At 38.1% G+C, this 19406-nt stretch overlaps 1 protein-coding gene across 3 annotated transcripts in view; it reads right to left on the bottom strand.

The window, feature by feature from the left end:
* The window catches only part of Swt1 (Swt1 RNA endoribonuclease), a 241258-nt gene that overhangs the window by 18254 nt on the left and 203598 nt on the right, over positions 1 to 19406 (bottom strand). The window contains exon 17 of one of the 3 annotated variants that reach the window (XM_067156737.2): positions 9485 to 9639. The exons of the other annotated variants lie outside the window; for them this stretch is intronic. Coding sequence (XP_067012838.2) covers positions 9606 to 9639 — 34 coding nt within the window. The 3' untranslated portion in view covers positions 9485 to 9605. Of the gene's footprint in view, positions 1 to 9484; positions 9640 to 19406 lie in introns of those variants that run through there. 3 annotated transcript variants of the gene reach the window in all.

The raw sequence follows: 19406 nt of genomic DNA on the forward strand, positions 1-19406 counted from the left end.
AAAGAGTTATGTGTAATTTTGCTGAAATAATTAAAAACCCTGTGGAGCTCTGATGGGCTCTGATCTACCAAATAACCGCTGCTCATACCGAAGGCCTGCAGATTAAGAGATGATGCATGATCAGAAAGACTAATCCTTTTGACTGCTATCTAACCATTAAATATCTACCCAATTCTGATAATGAACCTCAAAACAGTCCTCAGATCTACATAAAAATCCATCCTGACCAGGAATTGAACTCCAGGCTTCCAGGTAAGAGGCGGGCTTACTATCCCTAGACTGTCACTATCAATGAAAGATCCCGTCATTGGTGGATATCAACAAATGATGTGGCCCTGACGAGATACCTGGCATCGTCCTCCGTGAATGTGCTTCCCAACTAGCAATTCCACTATGTGAAATTATAAATAAATCATGTAAGTGTGGGTGTTTTCCAGCTGAGTGGAAAAAGTGCTACATAATCCGTATCTTTAAGAAAGGTGATAAGGTGTTTTTCGATAATTATAGACCAGTAGTGCTGCTCTCACATTTATCAAAGGTGGCGAAGAAAGTCATATATAATTGCTTGTATGACTCTTAGTCAGTACACAGACCCATCACAGCACGGATTCGTTAAAGGCAGGTCAACTGTTACCAATCTGGCAGTTTATTTATCTTCAATTTCAGATGCATTGGACAAAGGTAAACAGGTTGATGTGATATATACTGACTTCTCCAAAGCCTTCGACTTTTTACAACACGAAGCCTTGTTGAGAAAGTTGTCAGCGTATGGAATGTCCGGGAGTATTTTTGAGTGGCTAAAGAGCTACTTGACAAAAATAAAATGTTTTGTCAAGTCCGAGGGTTAGATTTCTAACCCCTATGAACCTTCATCTGGCGTCTCACAGGGATCACATTTTTCCAATTTTCTGGTATTCTTTCAAAGTTAATACACATGTTGAGGAGTATTCTCACGGCTTCTAGCAGATCTCTCCCACCTAATTTCAGCATTTCATTTGTTATTTTATCCTCCCCAAGGGATTTTTTATTCCTTAGTAGTTTAAGTGCATTTTCAATCTCAGCAGTGGTTACTTCTGGTGTTACTTCAGGTGTATAATTCTGGGCTAGTTGTTCATCACTGGGTGGTTTATTAATGGTTGATGTATACAGCTTGTAGTAGAAATCTCTAATAACTTCAGTAATATTTTGCCTATCTGTGACTATTTCTCCATTTTGGTTCTTAAGTTTTGTAATTTTTGGTCTTCCAGTAGACATGTTGTTCTTTAAAATCTTCATGTTTTTATTTTCTTCAATTGTCTGCATGATCATGTTATTATTAAATTTCCTTAGATCTTTTCTTATTTCCTTGCGAATGGTCTTGTTAAGATTTTTGTATTCTGCTGCATCCCTGTCCATTGTCTTCCTGTCCTTAATGAGCTGTATGGTATTAAGTGAAAGTCGGCTCCTCTTATTAGTTTTCTTCAATGGGATCTTCTTTGCTGCATTTTGAATACTGACTGTAATTTTCTCATTAAGTTTGTTCATGTCCAAGTATTTCAAATCTTCTATTGGGTTAAGTTTTTTGGTAAGAGCTTGTTGAAATGATGATTGATGTTTTTCTAAGTCCTCTACTCTTGGAAAAGTGTGCCCCCTTGTCATTTTGGACCGTTCAAGTTTGAGGTCAAATGTGAAGGTTGCTCGAACTAGCCTATGGTCACTTCCTGTTTCAAATCTGTTGATAACAGTAACATCTGTACAATATTTCTTCTTGCTGGTCAGGATAAAATCTATCTCATTCTTGGTTTGTCCATTGGGGCTCTTCCATGTCCATTTTTGTTGGATGGTTTTTTTAAAGAAAGTATTCATAGAGATTTTTGGCTGCGAGATATTCTAGCAATCTTTCACCTCTTTCGTTTCGACTGCCTAGTCCATATGTACCAATGTTCTCTGGACCTCCGATTTCCTTTTGACCTACTTTTGCATTGAAGTCTCCTATGATGATATAGAGTTGTGCCTTTTCTGATTTTTTTTGTTTCTAAGAATGAAGCCATGTTTTCCAGTGTTGACTTAGTTAAATGTAACAAAGGCTCAAAGGCTTTTCAGTCTGTCAAACACACAGCAAATACAATGTAAATTATAACACTATAAACATACCTGTAAAATTCTTTTTATGTTAGTGTGTATTTTACAGGTATGTTTCTAGTGTTATAATTTACATTGTATTTGCTGTGTGTTTGACAGACTGAAAAGCCTTTGTTACATTTTTCTGAATTTTTCGCTTTTGTGATATCTTCATACAGCTGTTAAACTTCCTCTTCGTCAGAATTACTGGTTGGAGCATAGATGTGTATGACTTGTATGGAGAATTTACTATTCAATTTGAGGACTATATATATCACTCTGAGAGATACACAAATCATCTTGTGTATGAATTCTCTGATATTTTTATTGACAAAAATAGCAACCTCATGTGTAGAATCATCCCCATTATTACGTAAGATGATATGACCTGATGGAAGTGTCTCAGCCTTTTCTCCTCGAAGGCAAGTCTCACAAATACCCAGAATATCCCATTTTATGTCATGCAGTTCTTGTTCTAGTCTTTCCAGGTCTTCAGCTAGTCTCATAGTTCTTATGTTGTATGTGGCTATTCTTACTTTTTTAGTCATTCTTTCTCAAAACTATGTAAATGAATTTAAATGAAATTCTTGTAGGTTAAGACAAGCTACGTTTTTGACATTAAATTTCTCTTCTCTTCATCTGTTCAAATTTCCTCACACCCTCTGGGTAGGGTAATATATCAAAGCCCTCCAGTTTATTCTTGTTCTCAGCTTGTTGGGAGTTCAGATAGGTAGCCATTTACATTCCCAGGACACCAAGATGCTTTGACATAGCTGAAAACAAATTTCCCTAGCAAGATTTCACACCAGTGATGTCAGAACTAATTTTCACAGTGTGCGTCTTCTGACAGTACCATTTAACACATGGGTGACGGGCCCCGAGAAATCTCGTACTACGCTCGCCAGCGGTAGGTGACGGGCCCCGAGAAATCTCGGTTTTATTCACGACATTGTTTTCGGTCTTCCCGTGACATCTCTTGACCATATCTTGAACTATTTCAGACATGCTCATTGAGTAGAATAAATCGTAGATGTATATCTGCCACTTTTCTTCTGCTCACGGCTTCTGTTATTCTTTGATTTAGTTTCGAAACGTCGACTTTCTTTCTGCCGGTTCAGTCAATGACAAGATGGAGCACCCGTGGAATGAGATGTTAGCTGACGACGATATTTTAAAAGAATGATATGCTGATGATCGTTCGAATGGAAATAGTCTAATGAATTAGTGGAACCTGAATGTGAGAGTGATAGTGGAAGTGATATTCAAGCCTCTACAGGCCGTAATTTACCTAGTGAAGTTATTTATTCAAGTGATTCTGACGACGACAATGATGTAAACATTAATGATGTGTTAGGAATTGACGCTGAAGATGGTTTTGTAAAGGCAGATCCACTACTACTAGGGGCATTGGAGAGTACCCATACCAACTTTAAAGATAAAATATTGACTGGTTTAATATTTATGTACATTTTTATAATTAAGTGCACCTAGTATGCTTAGTAGAAAAATGTCCGGTCCACAGGGTATGTGACAAGCTCAAGCATCCGGTCAGTAATGTGTTAACCTAGAACCCACAACATGTCAGGATTGTATGACTGGGTTCAGAATGTGTTGGAATCTTACGGATGACATCTGGAAAAGACTGACACAGGAGTACCTCCTTGAACTGAAGACCTTCCACGAAGCAAGACAGCCACTTGGGAAACTCATAAAATTAAGACCAAGGGATATTGTTCTACTGCATGACAACTCATGGTCTTCACATCTAGAGGAAAGTGGACCAAGATAGGGAGGATATTGTATAGAGTGTATAACAGAAAACTGATGGAAAAACTTGAACGTATCCACTACCAATAATGTAAGAGGAACTTGAGAGGATTCTTTTTTGTATGAATCCAGACAAGGATGAGAGAGCATTACATAAATATAGAACTGAAAGCCAAGCCATGCCATCCATCAGTGCAGCTTCGTTGGTAGAGTACCATGTATTGAATAATTTCGTCTCTCAAATTTGCGTTCCACTGTAAGCTTATCAAATGCTTGAGAAATACAGGATTAATTTTGAGAGACTTATTTCCTGGAGAACCATTTACTGGATTTTGAACACTTATAGAATGAGAGACAAATGCATAGGTCCATACAAGATGATATAGGATTAGAAAAGGGTGTGCAATATTATGTACCCATTGTAATTAAAGCAAAGGAAAATGTTAAACTTGCCCACCTCTGACAGACATCAAATCTTCATCTAGATCAGGTTTCAGCTTATTGCTGGTTGTAACTAACGAACGCTTAGACATCGGCTAACACAAGGGAATACTAAAAATGAAGGATTCTGCAACCCTAGAGATATTTCAACCATTCCATGAGCTAAATGATAAAGAGTGGTCTTCCTAAATCACGCCTAGCAACTGCCTGAATGCCGAGAGATGTCTACGACCAATAACAAGCAGACTACAGGAAGAAGACTATAAAGAATGTCTACAACCGTCAGATGTTTGATTATATCTGCAAGAGACAGGTGGAGCTTGCTCCTCCAAAGAAGATTCAACATTCTATCTTCCTCAACAGGCATTGAAGAAGGAAAAAAGAGATACAAAGTGCTTCTTCTAAACAGAAAATGGACCCTCATTGAATGACATTCTGGAGATGGGACCCAATCTTCTGCCAAACGTCTTAGCTCTTCTGAGATTTAGAATGCATTCTGTTAAATATTATCTTGTTCCCAACATCCCAGAGGTCTTCCTTGAAATATGTACTGTAGCTGTTAGTGGCTAAATTAGCTATTCCCTGAGGACATTTCAATTAGTTCAATCAAATCTACTGTTAATAGTACTCTTGTGGTGGTAATGATTATTGTTTTACAAGGAAGTGCAACAAGGCAACCATCCTCTACATAACAATAATCTGAGAGAAAAAATGGAGAATGGAGAGAAAAAATTGAAAAATTAAGGTACCGGTCAACGAAAGACAATGGCCACGAAGGGCGTGAAAATGAAAGACTCCCTTAGGCCTCGAGTGCTCTAATACCTATTAAAGAAACTATTATCAATCATTAATGTTAAGTGTATTATATTAACATTAAGTGTATTGACAAGATGGACCCAACAAACTATTTTAAATAGTTTCTTTAATAGATTTTGACAAGTCAATATAGGATCAAATAAAATACCTATTATGGTTAAGTTTATCAACAGTGCTCTAATATTGTCAGATAGCATAGATGATAGGGAGTAGCCTGGTACAAGTAAGTTAGTACTATTGTCTTAACAGACAAGAAATGAGATATTTTGCTAAACCCAAGAAAATACTATGTGATGGTATATATCACATCCCCACATTGGATTTATAACAGCATATTATTATTATTATTATTATTATTATTATTATTACAATATTGGCGTAGTAAGGTAAGGAAGCTGGAAGATGTCAATGTCAGATATTAGTAATTTGTATTGTACGGGCAGATGGGAAACACACAGCTATTTCCAAGTTTGGAAAAACTTGGAGAGTCATGCGGAGAGTCGAGCCTGACACATACAAGTCTGCCTCGGCGGGCGTGTTCGGGATATATCCAAGTGTTATCATGGTACAGGATATCTCTCTCGCTCATGATTGGACAGACAGGCCAGGGGGAGCTTGAAGATGTCGTGAAGGAGTAGGGAGGAGGAAGTCTACTTATATGTTGGGAGAAGGTGATCTAGCGAACATTACTACCACTCGCAAACATTAACAGGTAGCAGGTTGGGACCCTTTTCGGGGGCAATCCTACCCAGGGAGTGGCGCCCCTGCTTATGTGAGTTCCAGAGCACATTGACCCGGTGTGTAATATCTGGTTAGGGTCCCAGCTCAGGGTTATGAGTGAAGACCTCAACGACTTCTACAGTGGAGAAGGTGGACTTCGGTACGGTGGAGATGGTAGAAGAGGCAACCCTGTATTCAGGTTGAGGTGACTGGACACCAAAGGCTAAGGGAGAAAACCCTGAAAGAAAATCTCCGTCTGTGTTAGGCTCAGCAGATCAACAGAGGGATTACTGAAGAAGTGGCTTTCAAGAATAATAAGAGCCTCGGATGTAGGAATTCACGACAACAACATCAGTTTGGTGCGAATGACGGTTTACAGCCTGATGTTACAACAGCTACCCAAACCAAACAAAGATAAAGTATCAGAGTGGGAACATTAAATATTCTGACATTGACAAACAAAACTGAAGAGCTGGTCGACCTCACGGAAAGGAGGAAACTTCTGATCATAGGCCTGAGTGAAACAAAGTGGAAGAAAACTGGGAAAATGAATATCAGATTGGACTATAGTCTCTACTGGTCTGGAAATGAAGTAGAGTGTAAGAATGGAGTAGGGTTTTTAATACATAAAGACATAGATGCCTGTAGTGAAGTTGAGTTTGTTAGTGAAAGGATAATTAAGTTATCTGTGAACTTAGGAGGGAAAAAGTACAATGTGATCCAAGTCTATGCTTCACAGGTAGGATGCTCAAAAGAGGAAAAGGAAAACTTCCTTGATAACTTGGAAGAACACACTGAGTATGACAATCTAATTGTAATGGGTGATTTTAATTCACAAGTTGGCTCACAACAAAGAGGATATGAATCCACACTGGGCCCTCATGGAATGGGAAACAGAAATGAAGAGGGAGAATATATGCTAGATCTATGTATGAGAAAAAACCTGATAGTGAGTAACTCCCATAAAAACACTGGGATGATAAAATAGGTACCGTAATAGATTATATTCTGATAAATCAAAATGTATGGAAAAATATCAATGATGTCAAGGTCATTCCAAGTGAAGATCTTGGTGGAGACCATAGACTGTTGATTGCAGTTATTGCAGAGAAGACACCTTCCAAAGTCTGTAACAAAAGAATCCTAAAAATAAAAACTTGGCGACTAAACGAGCCATGTGCAAAGGAAGAATTCAGGGAAGGAGTCCGCAGGTTGTTGCCAAGAGAACAAACTGGTTGATGAAGATTGGGATACTCTAAAGAAGGTTGTGGTTGGTGCAGCAGAAAATGTGGACGATAAAGTCAAATAAGAAAACCTAAAGAAACTGCCTGGTGGCAATTGCACTCCTCTGTAGGCTAGCTGTCTATGTAAGTTGTAACAGTTTGCACATATCTGACAGTTGGCAGCTCCAGTTGACATCACTCTGTAGTAGATACTACATAGTTTCTAAATCTACCACCAAAATCTCTGTGCGAGATATTGTGTTGATGTTATGATTTTTTCCTATTTCAGCTGTTTGGCGCGTACCTGTAGACTCTGTGTTCGTAATAATAGCGACTAGTTCTCGTATTGTGTTTGAAATTAATGACGATTTGGTACAGTATGTCAAATGAGTGATGATTCTGATTATATCGAGTCAGGGGATGATTCAGATGATACTGAGAGTGATAATAATGCTGGTAACGTTTCAAACAATGACAATAGTGGTGATGTTATGCGACTTACTCGTGTGACAGTGGTGCATGAAATTTCCGATTCAGATGGTAATGATAGTGACGGGAATAATGATGAAGTTGACGGAGACAGTAATGATGATGATGACCAGATTCTCGATTTCCGTGAAATTCAGTCTGATCACGACGTACAATTTCAACCCTCTCCTGCATTCTTTGAGACGCCTGACCGTAAACGTGCACCTCCTCCTGATGCTAGACCAAATCAGTATTTTAATCTATTTTTAGAAGAACTATTATTCTTAAAACATTGATATTTTACAAACTAGTAAACAATGCAACAATGTGCACAGGAATACCAAATTTAGGTGAGTGCAATCAAAATACTAGGATGTATTGAGATCCAAATTTGAATTTTAAAATTTTTCAAAAATTGCATGAACAAATTAAATTTTTTTACTCGGCAGTATGAATTATTTACATGATATTAATATGAGTGAAGAGAGGGATCACTTAGCTACAAGAAAATGTAAACTACAATGAGATATCTTGAAAAGTGATAGGATATGTTTTTTTATCTTCGGTGCTGCATAATAGTCATTTTCTCTCTGGTGATCTTAGCAACCACGGCAGTAAGGGAGGCGGCACTAAGAGGGTTAAAAAGGCTATCAATGACAGAAACCATGCAAGAAGATCCTTATGTCAAGCAAGAACACGGGGAGATCAACGTGAAATAGAGAAGAAGCTGTCACTTTACAGAAAAAAAAAAAAAAAATTACAGGTCAAATAGTTGTAGCTGAAAAGCAGAAATGCAAGGAAGATCTGGCTACTGAAATAACGCAGGATGGAAACAAAAAACTGTTATATAGTATTGCTTAGAATAGTAGAAATCAAAATGAATCTATCCAATCTGTGAGGTGACTAGGGGTAAGACCGAAATATTACAGGGGTTCCAAAGGCACTTTGAAACTTTGCTGAACTGTTATGAAAATGTCACTCCATTAGACGGCGAACCTTATGATTTTGGCAGCACAAATACCATTAGTCTAACATGGTTGGAAGTAGAGACAGCAATATCTAAGCTGAAAAACAACACATCAACTGGATCAGATGAATTAAGTGTTGAGATGATCAAAGCACTAGGAGAGGTTGGACAACAGTGGATGTATAGAGTACTAAATAGAATCTGGACTGGAAACAAAGAGTCATCATCCCATTATTGAAAAAAGGTGATAGAAAAAAATGTACCAACTACAGAGGTATCACATGGCCTCAAAATTTATGAATCCATCCTTGAGAGCAGGATTAGAAAATATGTTGAATCTACACTTGAGGAGGAACAACATGGATTTAGACCTCATAGATCAACTATAGACCTCATTTTTGCCACCAGAATGCTCTATGAGAAGTATTGGGAGAAAGGTAAAACACTTGTAACTGTTTTTTTTTTTTTGGACATCGAGAAAGCATATGACCATGCACCACGCAGGCATTTATGGGAATGTTTGAGACAAAGTGCTCGATGACATTATAGCATGAGTACAACAATTATATGACGAAACCAAGTGTTGTGTCCAGCAAGAAGTTGTCTTTCACAACTTCTCTTCATAATCATAGTGGATGAAGTTTTAAAAGTGGTTAAAAGAAAGGATCCAACAACTAATGCTCAGGTTTTTGCTGATGATGTAATGGTATGGGGTGAGACAGAAGCTGAAGTACAAACTAGACTAGATCTCTGGCATGAGGCTTTTACAACCTTAGGTCTCAAAATCAGCAAAACGAAGACAGTTGGCTTGGTGATGTGTAGAAACTCTCCAACTGTTCATCTAAGAATTGGAGATGGGGAGATGGATACTGTAGACAACTTCCAGTATTTAGGTAGTGCTCTGTCATCAGACAATAACATACATCAAGAGATTAGCAACCAAATACAGAAAGCTTCCAAATTCTATCAAGCTGTACGTCCTAATACTTTGGGATGAAACATTTCCGTTAGTTTCAAGATCAGCTTGTATAAAATATATCTAGTATCTATACTGACATAAGGCCTGGAAGCAGCAATACTTACTGGACCAACAAAGAGTCTTCTCAGGCAACAGAAATGAAGTTCCTCCGTTCTTGTCTACAAAAAACAAAAATGGATGAAATAAGGAATGTGGATATCCGGCAACAGCTTGGATTGGAAAGAAGCTTGCTGGAGACTCTGGAAGTGAAGAGATTGCAATGGTATGGTCACATGAAAGAACGGACCCTCACAGGACTCCTCGAACATACTTTGACCACAATGTTCCTGGGAAGAGACCAAGAGGAAGACCTCATGATGTTTGGGAAAAACAGATATTGAAGGACCTTGAAATTAGAGATGTTAACTGGTGTCGCATATATGAGCAGTATCTGTGGATGGATAGAACAAACTGGAGGAAGCTCGTACACAACCGCACCCGGCTTGCTGGAGCGAAGAAATGATTATGATGATGATTACGTTTGATTATGAATGGAGTAGTGTGGTTTGCTTGTTAATACTTATAAAATTCTTGTGCTAAGTTAATGATCTTGGTATTCAATATCTCACTGTGCAACTTTCTTTAAATTATGGCCCAGTTTCAAGGCACAGATCAACAGCGTGTGCATGTGCAAACGAAGGTGTCTCTAAAACCAAGTGTTGGTGTCTGAAAAAGAGGTACAGTATCAAAGTGGCATACCACATGTTGATGGTGAGAGCTGGCAATTTGAGTTGATACACAGAAACAGTGAAGAGCAATTGAATGGATGAAAACCATAACGGTATAAGTAGCATTTTGGTCATTCAGAGAAAAAGGCAGTTAAACATCTTAACACTCATATAAAGCATGCTATTTGTAGTTATGCTACACATCACTACAGCGCAGAATATTACAGCTATCACTTGTATCTCTTTGCTGGTGAAAAGATACATCCTCCCGGAATTACATGATGAAGTGCTAATGTACAGATGCAGGTCAAATATAGATAGATTATTTTCAGTTAGTGGAGAAGTTATTGGAGAACCTAGGTGCACTTCCTACCTGTAGTTTTTAAGATAAGTTTTCACTGAAATTTATGAAACAATATATCATGAAGGTCTTTCGGAGGTATAAGATAGAAATGCAAATGTGATTCTGATATAGCTGAGGATGACCTATGAAGGGTCGAAACCGGTCCTAGATTGTAATACTTTACAAGAAAATAAATGTATTGATTAGGTGGAATTTTTCTTTCCTTTTATGACGATTGGTAAATGTCAATACGGAAAATGAAATTCATAAATCAAAATGATTGCTGTTACAAACAGGTGAAAACAATGGCAGGAGGCAACTCGGAATGAGGAGATAAAGGCTAAGTACGTATAAACCGGCTTCGGTGGTGGGGTCATGTGAGGCGAATGGAGGAGGATAGGTTACCTAGGAGAATAATGGACTCCGTTATGGAGGGTAAGAGAAGTAGAGGGAGACCAAGACGACGATGGTTAGACTCGGTTTCTAACGATTTAAAGATAAGAAGTATAGAACTAAATGAGGCCACAGCACTATTGCAAATAGAGGATTGTGGTGATGTTTAGTAAGTTCACAGAGGCCTTCAGACTGAACGTTGAAAGTCATAACTGTCTATAATGATTATGTATGTATTTATTAACTCCCAAACTTGAGGCAAATTATTTCATTTATTTTATTTATTCATATTACAATTGACACCCAATGTGGCGCAAATATTTTATTAAGTTACAATTGCCATCCAACAAGGGGTAATAGTAATAGTATATTAAAATTAGTACCGAACAGTAGGGCATATATTTTAGTAAGTTACAACTGGTGTGCCTAACTCATCAAAATAAATATAACGCTCAATGGCAACTTAAAAAAAAAAACTGAACTACTTTCATTTATTTTAAGCCCATTTGCCAGTTTACAAAAGCCCAGTTGAATTAATTTAAAAAACTAAAAGACTGGGTAAACAACAGAGGAGTTATCTGCCAGCTGGGCGACTGCCCTAAATGCAGATCTGTGGCAAATGATTGATTGATACTTCCATTTCAAAATAATTGTTTTAAGAGGCAAACAATAGGCTTATAAGCCTTTCTTAAACTAAATGTAAAAAATCACAACCATTATTCATTAACCACTAATATTTACTGTCTAAATATTAGGAAGGGGAAGTCTCATTACAGAACACAGCAAGCAATCTGCTCATTGTTTCTCGCTTTTCTTGAATATACTGTAATGTCATCTGTAGTACAAAAGATTAAACTAAACTAGGAAAGTACAAAGAAGTGCGACACAACATCTCTTATTCACTTCACCCAGTGTCTCTACACAACTCAACTCTCAGATCAATATGTGCAAGAAGCCCAATGAATACCTTATGAAGTTACCTGCTGCCAGCATTCGTAAGACAAATGAACAAACTAGAAATAGATTCAGTGAAATAGACTAGAATCTCTCTTAATTTTTAATTCTAATCATTAATGTTCCATAAATAATATTTTCAATTTTAAGACAAGGCAGAGTGCTGAAATTCCTCCCTAATTAAAAAAAAACAAAACATACTGGTCATCTATTAAAATGGGACTCATTCAATTAACCTTTCCTAAATGTTAACCAATTCAATCCCGTAACTTTAAGCACAAGATGCAAATGCTTAACTTTGCTACACAGTCTATTTCAATTTCCCTACACAATCAGGTTTCAGAACCTTTTTTAATACAAGTTCACACAAATGTCAGTTAATCTATTTTCATTTTAAAATTGGTGGTGGCAGTGACTGATATTTTAAAAGGCAAAATAACATGATTATCAGGCCTTTTTTAATGGTAAAATGGATACTAACACATTAAAAAGGAGGGAATGCAAGTTCCCTGAGTAACTGCACACCTGTGAAATTTATTTGTACTTTAGGAGTTCATTATCACCAATAATAATAATAATAATAATAATAATAATAATAATAATAATAATAATAATAATAATAATAATAATATAGGAGCTGATGATGTAGATGTTAGGCCCCTTCACACAACAAGCATCATCATCAATAATGTTATAGGTTTTATGACCCACTAACAACTATTACTGTTTTTGAAGACATTAAGAGGTGCCATGTTTTGTTTCACAGCTCTCCCACATAAAGTGAACGAGGTCAGCAGTAGCCAAGCCATAGGCTAGTATGAGATTTGAGGCTGAAGTTTCGTCTTAGGCCAAAGAGACAAATGAAGAGATACTAAATCGAATCGGTGAGAGGAGAACGATTTGGTGAAATTTGACCAGAAAGAATAGAATGATAGGACACATTTTGAGACACCAAAGACTTGGTCAGTTAGTTTTGGAGGGAAGTGTAGGTGGTAAAAAACAGCAGGGGTACACCAACGTATGAATATGACAAGGAGTAGATGTAGTAGTTATTTAGAAATGAAAAGGTTAGCACAGGATAGAGAAACATGGAGAGCTGCATCACACCAGTCTATGGACCGATGACCCAAACAAGAAGTTGAAAATGAAAAGAAAATAAGTTTCCATTTAAAAAACCAACAAAATATTTTATTCCTTTTGTTGATATCTTTTCCTTTGCTAGTGGCTTAACATAGTACAAACTCACACGATTCTGGCGATAATGCGATAGGAAAGGACAAAAACCGGGAAGGAAGCAGGTATGACCTTAAGGAGCCTGGTGTGAAAATGAAAAGCCATAGAAAACCATCTTCTGGACTGTAAATTTCTGAACGCAAGGTTACAGCCATATGGCCTAATATGCAGCCAACTCATTCAGTATATCCTAAGAAATTAAAAGTCAGATTTCAAAAATATAAGAATATCTCTCAAGCCAAATTCAAATATTACAGTACAGCAACCAAATGAGAACCCTTGCATGAGGCAGAGATAACAGTCAGGAAAGTACTTGGTGTTACGGAGCTAAGAAGGCAGTGTTCGCATGGACAGCGATCATTTGAGGTCCGCATTGAACTGGGAACATTGTACTTGTACTTGTTAACATCTTAAAGGACCGATTGCTCGTTTCCACCTCACTAGGATAACTCCATTAAAGAGACTCTGAAGATTTTATTGATGTATTTTAATTCGATTCTACGTCACATTTTAAGAAGTGTGATAAATTAAGCTAATGTTTCTTCAAGATTATTTTATTTTTAAGTTGTTGTTCTTTTAAATCCACATTATTTTATAAGTGAGCAAACCAGTTTGCATATGTTTTCATCAATTTATGGTTTAAGGCAAGTCTCGCACTTGTAGAAAATATGGACTTTGAGACAGTATAATCGTAACACAGTTTTAAGTTGTTAACATGGTTTTAAATTGTGTTCAATTTGACGTAGATAAACTTATGTGATTGCCAATTTTTCCAAGAACCTATATCAGCTGATGATGATGCAGACGGCCGTCGAAACTAGTTCTGATTGAAATATATGTTGTAATTTCATCTAAAGAACAGTTTTTATGTATTGAATAAGGTGGATTCAAATTATAATAAAAGTTGTAAGTGATGATAGATACAATTATTTTCATATAAGCTGCAAAACTTTTTTTTTTTAACAATTTGCTTTACGCCACACTGCAAATGGGAAACCACGGAAAAGCATCTTCAGGGCTGCCAACAGTGGGCTTCAAACCCACTATCTCCTGAATGCAAACCTCAAAACTACATGGTAATTAGCCCCATTTACCAGGAAGATGACTATCAAAATGAGAAGAAAAACTTGAAGGAACAACCACTCGGAAAATGAGGGGGATTTAAAGCTAGGCCTTAAATATCCTAATTGCAGACCTGAGAGAAAACAAGATGTGATGGCCTACTAATGTTCTAAGCTCCTAATACTTAACAATAACATTACATTGGATACTTATAGTTGTTTGTTGAGATGTGCTCTGTATCTTCTGCTGCCACTTATCTCTACCAGACAGCATTACTCCTGCAGTAACAAAATCTTACCTGTCAAACATCCATTTGATATTTTTTTTTGTGTACTTGTAAAGCCATACGATATATATACCTGTCAAACGTGGGTGCATGATGGCTAGTTATTGTTCTCTCACTCTCTTTTTCCAGTGGTTTAACATTGCATTAACATACAGAAGGTTTTTAGCAATGGAAGGATGGAAAGGGCTAGTATTAGGAAGGAAGTAGCCATGGCCTTAGTTAAAGTACAGCTCCAACATTTGCACTGTGTAGAAATTGGAGAAACAGAAAAAATCTCCAGGGCTGCCGACGATGGGATTTGAACCTACCATCTCGGCAATGCAAGCTCACACCTATGCGACCCTTACCACATGGCCAACTCTCTCGGTATGGTTAATATGAATGTATTTTTTTTTTGCTAGTTGTTTTAAGTCGCACCGACACAGATAGGTCTTACGGCGACGATGGGACAGGAAAGGGCTAGGAATGGGAAGGAAGCGGCCGTGGCCTTAATTAAGGTACAGCCCCAGCATTTGCCTGTTGTAAAAATGGGAAACCACGGAAAACCATTTTCAGGGCTGCCGACAGTGGGGTTCGAACCTACTATCTCCCGAATACTGGATACTGGCCGCACTTAAGCGACTGCAGCTATCGAGCTCGGTAATATGAATGTATAGCATGAATATATTTGTAATGAGAGATAAGGGCTAAGTTACAAAAGAACATGTTGGATGAAGCCAAATGAATGAATCAGCTTCAGTGGTAGAGTTACGCCGGAAGAATGGAGGCAGTTAACTTCATTTCACATTCTAAAAACTGTACTCTCGCTACCACTAGAAGGTTGACCCGAGATGCAAGTTTATGTATTGGTTCATGAAACAGTGCTTAAGGTTATATTGCAAGAAAACAGAACAATGAGATCCACTGCTAATTATACCGGCGATATATATTTCTTTTTTCATCCTCTTAACTATCAAACTGTTCTGTCTTCCTCACATTTTAAATAAGCTGTTCTCCATTCACCCCCATTTCTTTGCTATTCTTAATTTTACTTATACTGTCCCTTTTTCCCTATTTGGTATTTTACTTTTCATGAACTTTCTCTCCTTCCTTGATCGGTAATTCAATCCAAAGATTGGCCAACACATTTTGGAAGGAAATACCAAACTATCAAGTACTTAGAAAGTGAAATCTTACTGAGGTGTAACAGGGCTAATGCAGTGAGCTTGTAGTAGTAATCAACAGTATTCAGTACACCAGAAACAAACACTTGGATAAAATTCTTTAAATCAGTCTGTTTTCAGGCTCTCTACTGTATGGGAGTGAAAGCTGGGTGGACTAAGGATCTCTTATTCATACGTTGGAAGTAAAAGACATTAAGTAGCAAGAATGATTGCAACTAAAACAGGTTAAAAAGAAAGAAGCATTAAGAAAGTTCTAAATTTTGAGGTTGTAAGGATTTAAACTGAAATAAATGCAAATGTTTATAAATTTTTAAATATTTTTGAGTACGATTTGATAGAACCTGTTGATGTTCTTTCAAGAACGACACATTCTATTTTAATTGTTTCCTTTTTCAGCTAGTTTATACATTTTATTCAAAATTAGTTTCAGTCAGTAGACCAGAGGTGCCAACCTTTGAAGTGGATTATCAGTTTATTTATTTATTTAGCTTATGGCTAGTACATAACTCTACATGCAAATATTAAAAAAAAAAAACAAAAAAAAAACAAACAATGTAACACCTTAAACAATCAACCAATCTCTAATAAAACAGTTCATAAACTTAAATCCAAGCTGTCCAACCATTGTACAACCCCGTCAGAAGCACACACAAACTCCTTCAGCTGACCGGAGTATGACCTCCTAGGACATTCGGTGACAATATGACGGATGGTCTGATTCTTCTCACCACAGTCGCACTCAAGGGAGGAGCGCATACCCCACATATGTAACAATGACCCACATCGTCCATGATTGGTACGGACTCTGTTGAGAAGAACCCAAGTTCTTCTGGGGAGATTAAAACCAGGTGGTGGGTGTTGGCGACTAAAGAGGGTCTGCCATTCATCTGGAGCTGAGTTGGTCCACTCCAACTGCCATTCATCAGAACCGTTAAATTTCCTATTGATGAGTTCCCTTGCAGTCTGAATGGGCGGAGATCTTGACTTCAGACGTCCATACCTAACAACCATGTCTTCATGAATGGGAAGACTTGGGTTCATTGTTATCTTCCTGAACTCGCGAATTAGGTTATTTTGTCTGCGAATCCTTGGAGGTGTTATGTGACTCAAGACTGGCAACCAGAAAAGAGGAGTAGATCTGACTGCGCCGCTGACAATGCGCATCGTCTGATTCAGAACAACATCAATATTCTTAACATAAGGGCTATTCAGCCAAACAGAAAAACAATACTCGGCTGTAGAGTATACCAGTCCCAGTGCTGACGACCTAAGAGTGGATGCTGATGCTCCCCATGTAGAACCTGCAAGTTTCTGAATGATATTGTTCCTGGTCTTCAGTTTAGCAACGGTATTCATTAAATGTTTCCTGAAGGATAGTGTCCGATCAAGAGTTACTCCAAGGTACTTGGGGTTAGAATTGTGTGGTAGGGGAGAGTTGTCGAGCGAAACATTCAAAGTAATGTTTGCCTGCCTGTTATTAAGGTGAAAGAGACAGGTTTCCGTTTTGCTGGTGCTAGGTATCAAACACCACTTATCAAAGTACTCGCTCAAAATGACAAGGTCTCTGTTCAGAATTGCTTCTATTTCATTCACATTGGATTGCTGAGTAACTATTGCTAGGTCATCCGCGTAAGCGAATTGGCGTGATGTAGTACGGGGTATATCGGCAATGTACATATTAAACAGCAATGGAGAGAGCACAGATCCTTGAGGGAGACCATTGTTGAGCTTTTTAACTTTACTATGTTTGTTATCCATAACTACCTGGATCAATCTATCTGATAGCATGTTGTTTATGAGTTGTGACAATACTCTGCATCCAACAAGTTTAAAAAACTTATACACAACTCCCTCTCTCCAAACCGTATCATAAGCGGCTGTAAGGTCTATGAACACTGCACCACTCTTCAGTCGTTTTTCAAAACCTGCTTCAATGTGGGTTGTTAACGCAAGAACTTGGTCTTCAAAACTACGGTTAGGTCTAAAACCGGCTTGTTCTGCTGGGAGCGATCGTAAAATTAGAGGGCTTATTCTATTGTAGATGAGCCGTTCCGGAAGTTTGTAACACACACTCATTAGAACAATTGGACGATAACTTTCAGGACAATCGGAAGGTTTACCTGGTTTCAGAATAGCCAGAATCTTGGTTCGTTTGAACTCTGGAGGAAGTTTGCCTGTAATCAGAATATTTGAAAAAAACCGTAACAACCATTTCCTTGTGTTCTTCCCACAAGGCTTGAGGAATTCAGGGTGAATGCCATCAAAACCAGGTGCTTTGCGGTTTTTTGTTGTCTTCAGAGCAGACAGGAGCTCTTCTTCGGTGAAAGGGGCAGAAATATTTGATGAACCAATATTGTGTCTTTTCATGAAGGTTAGTTCTTTTCTTATTAACCGATTGAGTTCTTTCTTGGGTTTCACTTTAGACAATCCAGCAATCCGTTTGACAACTTGATCAGGTGATACAGCAGATTTGGGCTGTGGAATGCGAGGTGATCTCCCCAACTTCTTTAAGAGGCTCCAAGCCTTTCTGCTAGAATGTTTGAAATCCATAGTCTCCACAGTTTCTGTCCACTTGTTCCGCCTGGCTTCATCTAAGTTGTTCATGAGTTCATCAGCAACATCTGTTTCTCCATTCTCTTGAAAATCACTGTAGAGTTTTTCACATGTTTCATTCCATCCAGGTATGTACTCCTTTCTGACCCCTCTAGGAATGTGCCTTTTTGCAGCGGCAAGTATTGCTTTAACAAATCTACAGTAGTTGTTGACAGCAGGAGGAATCCATCTTATGCTGCTATCAAGATCAGCAGAGAAACTGACCCAGTTAGCTTTGACAAAATTCCACCGTGGAAGAGGACACGATCTAATAATGGGGATTTGAGCGCCTATTTCCAAAAGAGCAGGACGGTGCTGACTGTGTGGGAAGTTTGTGAGCACTCTACGAATAGCAGGTAAACTGTATCCCTGGTGATCAGTGGACACAAAACATAAGTCAGGATTGGTTTCTGTGTTCCACCTTGCTGATTTAAAGGAGCCTTTTTCCTTTGGGTTGAAGATGTGCTGAATATTGGACAAGTCTGACCATTCAGTAAGTTTTTCTCCACAGAGGTCATTTGATCTGTATCCCCATTGGGTGTGATGGCTGTTAAAGTCACCTACATAGACAGCAGGATGTGCAAAGTTTGGATGAACATTATCAGGCCATGGGATACCTGGAGGTTTATAAGTGTTCACAACTGTCAAGCTGTTAACCTGAGTCACAATGTTAGAAATGTTGTTCTCATGGTGTGTAGAGACTAGATGAGCATCCATGATGGAGTTGCAAACATAGGTCGCAGAACCGTATGATTGATGATAAGTAGCTCCCAATAATCTGTAACCATGGATCTTTCCTCTTGAGTGCATTTGTGACTCATCAGAGATATGAGTTTCTTGAACACAGATTAAATCAATGTTATTTTCTAATGAAAGTTTGGACAAATAGTCGGCCTTAGATTTACTCATGCCTTCTATGTTAATTTGAAGGACTCTTAATACAGGACCCAAGGGTTTGGTTGATTGGCTCTGAAAAGAGCTTCTGTGAGCTGTCATTTGTTTGTGTACCATTGGTCAGGAGATCTCGAGAGACAGTCTGACCGCCAAGTGCTGATGTTCAGTTCAGTAATGGAAATGTAATTCCAACTACCTTAGCAGGGAGTCCGGTGCCTTGGGGTCTACCTCAGACTTGTTCTCGCGCACAACTGTCGCTGCGGTGACATCAGTGATACCTGACGGTATGCTAAAGGAT

Source organism: Anabrus simplex, chromosome 12, assembly GCF_040414725.1.
Source record: "Anabrus simplex isolate iqAnaSimp1 chromosome 12, ASM4041472v1, whole genome shotgun sequence".
Taxonomy (NCBI): Eukaryota; Metazoa; Arthropoda; class Insecta; order Orthoptera; family Tettigoniidae; genus Anabrus; species Anabrus simplex.